Here is a 4622-nt window from a genome sequence, read left to right as displayed (position 1 = left end):
GTCCTTTTCAAATCAAAGTATTACATAGAGCGTTCTACGACTAAATTCTTAAATTGCATGCCCAACGCCGACTAAAGCCCTAGAGACCTTGCTCCATTTTCTACCTGTGGCTGATAGATTCTCCTATTTATCTACATGCGGTAACTATCATTTCTGATAGGCCAGGCAGCTATCAGAGCACTTAATTGAGAATGTAGACGCACTCTAAATGAGCTGGCAAGCTGTTACTCTACTCAAATTGTATGGGGGCCCAAGGGCATACCGGGCAATTGTGTTGCGGACGAGCTGGCTCGGGAAGGAACCCTTCTGTCTGCGATCAGTACCGCTCGTAATGCGGGAACTCCGCTGTCTTCTCGTAAACTCTGGCTGCAGAATAACTTTATCGAACGGGCAAATGCAAGATGGTCTGCGGAGCCCACGTGCAGGATAGCGAGACACATCTGGCTTAGGTTAGATTAGCGTAGATTTCGCCCACTCTTCCATTTGGAGCGACCATGTTATTGGAATTCTCTCCGGGCACTGCCTTATGCGAACCCACGCTGCCAGGATTGGTTTGCAGCCAAACGATTACTGTCGTAGCTACCGCGATGAGGAGGAAATCGAAAGCGTGCTACTGTCCCGCTTTGATAAGGGCTCGTCAACGTGCGCTCCTTCTCTAAATGTGCCCTGTATATGTATATATTTATTAATTTCTTGCCTCATAGAACACATAGGCATTATTTGTGGCAAAGGTTTGAGTTCAGTAGTGTGGTGCGTACTTTAGATTTACTTAAAAAAAATTCCAGGAAGTAAAACATTGTATTTTTGCAATTAAATTAAGATGAAGTAAGCAAATGAGCAAATTTGTATTTAATATTAGTGCAGTAATATACATAATTATAATTAAAATTAATGCTACTACAAATTTGACAGAAGGTTATTCACACACATTTTATTATACGCCTCTAAGTGCTAACTGGCCACTGTCTGCTGCTCGCTCGTCTTCAATAAAAATATTTCATGCGACTTTTTCTTTTGTTATAAGTAGCTTCACAGCTACTAATTTGTTAACTTGGTCAGTTACACTGCTGACCTACAACTATACAAATAAATTGTGGGAGTTGTGCGAAGTCGTTTGTTCCTCTTCAGTGCACAGCGTCTTTTGGCGCGCTATATCAGCTAGACTCTCTTAGACTGCTTTACGCATTTTGCTAAATTATGGTTCCATTGTGATGTGGAGTGTAGTATTGTTGTAGTAGATCAGAGTTTTTTATGTTTTCAAAAACTTCTTACTACGAGGAAAGAGCAAAACAAAATTTTATTTACATGCTTTGAAAAAACGCCCAAGCTATTTACTAATATAAAATAGAAGACGACAGCCAAATTTGGCACAGTTTTCCGGCAGCAGTCACATTAGCACCATTACCAAGAAACGAGATCAAAATGAGGAGATTTGTAAGTTCAACACAAAGTGAAAAAATAATTTTTGCATTTTTTTAATACATCCTTAATAAATGAATCCCCTTCTTCTACACAGCCTGTATTACTCGCCACCATCCTCGCGCTGGTTGTCACTGAAGCCCGTCCCAGTCTAAAATATCTACCAAGTGTAGCAGAGCATGTGGAATACACGCCCACCGTTGTAGGACACACCGTACACTCCGTGCCCACCGCAGTTTCGCATCAGAGTCAAACGATTGTACACGAGAAACGTCCCTACCTGCGTCCCATTGTGGAGCATACGCCAATCATCAAGACATACACGCCCATTGTGAAGACCTACTCGCCCATTATCAAGACGTATACGCCCAGCACAAGCGTCGCATGGCCGCCAGTTTCATATGCATCTGTGTATCCATCATCAGAACACTTGGGTTTATATGATGGCTGGAGTTCGCCCAGCTTGAAGAGTGTTTATGGTGGTTGGAGTTCAGGTTGGAAGCCAAGTGTAGCCTATGAGGATTGGGATGCATGGGCGCTTAAAAAGTGAATACTACATACTAGTACAAGATTGCGAGTCAAGTGAAAATTTAGTGTCAAATGAAATGTTAATGCTTAATATTGTAACAATGAAAATGTGATCGAACTAAAGTTAATTTGTACGACTACTTACAAGCGCAGTGAAGGAAACTTGAAAGGAAAATAATATTGAAGATCTCAATTTTCTAACAAAGATATTCTGGACTAAAAAGTGTTTGCTTCATGACAGCAGATACTTCGTCTAGTCCTTCTTTACCACTAGACTTATTCGTTGTGGTTCCATATCTAACTTGGCTAATGAGGTCGATGTCAGGGGCATACGCCTCCAATGCTAAGCGAATTAGTTCTGCGGCTTTTATCGCCTTGTATGAAAAATGGTTAATCATCAAATTTTTACTGAGCTGGTGATGTTTCTGAAGGTCATTTTCAGCAGCCGTATTTGCTTCAAGACGTTCGCCATAGCCGAGTGGTTAGAGCTGCCTTCTTCCACCCGTTGGGATCTAGGTTCGATTTCTGTTCCGAGCAATATCCAAACAAAAGGTTTCTTCTAATAACGGGCAGTCCTCGGCAGACAGGAGTTGCTAAATACTGTGATCTAAAGTAGCCCCAAAGACCCAAAAACCCCGGTATAGTGCTGAAAGTCCCAAACAGTTCCGAAAATACCGAAGTAGTCCCAAAGACATAAAAAAGTCGCGAAAATCCCAAAATTCTTTTTTTCATACTAGCTAAAGAGCAAGTATTTAATACTAAATCAAGTCATAAGAACTAAGCTATTCAGTAAGTATATAGTGAAGCCAAAGTATCTACGTACTTTTTCAAACTGTGTTTCGTTAGGTGAAACTAACTACAGTTTTGTTAACTGTTTTTCCGATCTTCACCTCCAATTTGTGGGCACAATTTTACGCGGAACGACAAATGGATTTTATGAGAATCTATTTCCTGACAGAAGGGACGATCGCTGTTGTAAAACAACTTTTTCCTAATTTAGATGTTGCTCATACCAGGGAATGAACCCAGGTCCTGCGGAGTGGTACGTAGTATTTAATGCTGTGAAAATAACTAATTAATAAGTGATAAGTAATAAGTAGATGCCATCTTTTGGGTTCGCTCAAATGCGACGACTTCTTCGGTGGTGATACAAAATGCGTGGGAAATGTGTATCCTTTGCCCACTTCCGTATACCGATTGGTTGAGGAGTGGTCTCGTTAAGCTTTCCTTGTTTTGCTGGCCGCAAATTTTTAACAAATTGTCTGCAACAAAAAAGTGCTCTACGTCGATGTTTGGTACTCGAATCTAGCACACGTCTAAAACACTGGAAGCGAGCCTTCTTTCTATGACAAAATGATCGATTTGGTGGATCATCATATGCTGGAACCTACATGCCTATATTCTATCATGTTCCTGTGAAGTCAATCAGTCTCAATCCATTTTCAGAAGTTTCGTCGTGAAGGCCTTATTTTTCTAAGATCCCTTCCTTGCTCTTCGTGGACAATATGTGGTTTCAACAGGATGGTGCCACTTGCCACATTGCCCATGAAACGATAGCCCAGTTGCGGTCGATGCCGATCCAAGTCCGCTATAAGCATGAGTAGTCGATTCAGCAGCCCCTAAATGATCTGGCTCAGTAATTTGAGAATACATTGTTAAGCTGCCAGGAAAGATATCACGGAACTCGATTGGATTGTTTTAATTTGTTTATTTGCAGAAAATAATGGTTTGAGATAGGACTTCACAAACGAATTACCGAACCGCATTTACTCCACTCACAGTAGAAAAGCGCACTTTGAGATTTGCAAGTTTTATTATCCAAGAACTGATTGAAAAAAATTTTGCGCTGTAAACTGAATCCTTTTCTAATTCTAAATTAGTGTCGTAACCTTCTAAGCGATTTGGAAGTCTTAAAAACAAAGATATTTCTTAATTTTTTCAATCAACTAATTTATTTAACACATCGTCGATTTTAAAGTCAACAACGTTCTTTTCTAAAAACAAAATACTAAGTTATTCGTTATATCACATTCCAAGTACAAAATCTTTTGTCCATTTCTGTTCTCCTTGTGAGCCGTTTACCAGGATGAGTAGTGAGCATCATAAGCCAATGGAGCACCATAGCTGTGCACAACTGGAGAGGCGGCGTACGATTTTACGATGGGAGCAGCTGCAGCATAGCTGTGCACAACTGGGGCAGCAGCGGCGTAAGAGGTGTAAGCCAAAGGAGCAGAGTGAATGGTCTTCACCACTGGAGCTGAAACGTAGCTGGTCTTCACAACAGGCGCAACAACATCCTCCACAACATGTGCAGAGCTGTGGACGATCGATTGGCTTTGATGAGAGACGGCAGTTGGGATGCTCTTCACCACCGAACCAACTTTGGCCAAAACATTCTCCTGATAAGCAACAGCTGCTGGTGCGGAGTAGACAAGTGGGCTTTCCACCAAGTGACTGGGAGCAGCAGCGGCAACGGCGAAGAGAGCAGCAAGGACAAACTGTTAATGGGGAGAAAATAAGTTAAAGTATTCCGAAAAAAATGCACGGTTGTACTAATCCTCGCTTTTAACTTACCAATTTGTACATTTTGTTAATTTTTTTTTTATTTTTCGATTTCGTAAGAAAGAACGATTTTTGACTTATGAGCGTTGTTAGCTGATTGATGGCTTTCAGTT

General features: G+C 41.1%; 2 protein-coding genes across 2 annotated transcripts; one reads left to right on the top strand and one right to left on the bottom strand.

Moving 5' to 3' along the window:
* The first annotated feature begins 1422 nt into the window (after positions 1–1422).
* On the top strand, positions 1423–1969 carry LOC108366141 (uncharacterized). Its single transcript, XM_017620451.1, has 2 exons — positions 1423–1434; positions 1517–1969. Exons 1-2 carry the CDS (start codon positions 1423–1425, stop codon positions 1967–1969), a joined length of 465 nt encoding a protein of 154 aa, XP_017475940.1.
* A 1963-nt stretch (positions 1970–3932) lies between these two features.
* On the bottom strand, positions 3933–4622 carry LOC108366142 (cuticle protein LPCP-23-like). Its single transcript, XM_017620452.1, has 2 exons — positions 4522–4622; positions 3933–4445 (listed from the first exon to the last, which is right to left on the bottom strand). The coding sequence occupies exons 1-2, from the start codon at positions 4531–4533 to the stop codon at positions 4026–4028; spliced, it is 432 nt and encodes a 143-aa protein (XP_017475941.1). The 5' UTR covers positions 4534–4622; the 3' UTR covers positions 3933–4025.

The sequence above is a fragment of the Rhagoletis zephyria genome, unplaced genomic scaffold (genome assembly GCF_001687245.7).
Source record: "Rhagoletis zephyria isolate East Lansing unplaced genomic scaffold, Rhagoletis_zephyria_1.1 Rzeph_scaffold_02162, whole genome shotgun sequence".
Taxonomy (NCBI): domain Eukaryota; kingdom Metazoa; phylum Arthropoda; class Insecta; order Diptera; family Tephritidae; genus Rhagoletis; species Rhagoletis zephyria.
Note: the sequence above shows the minus strand (reverse complement) of the source record. Positions and strands in the feature narration are given on the sequence as shown.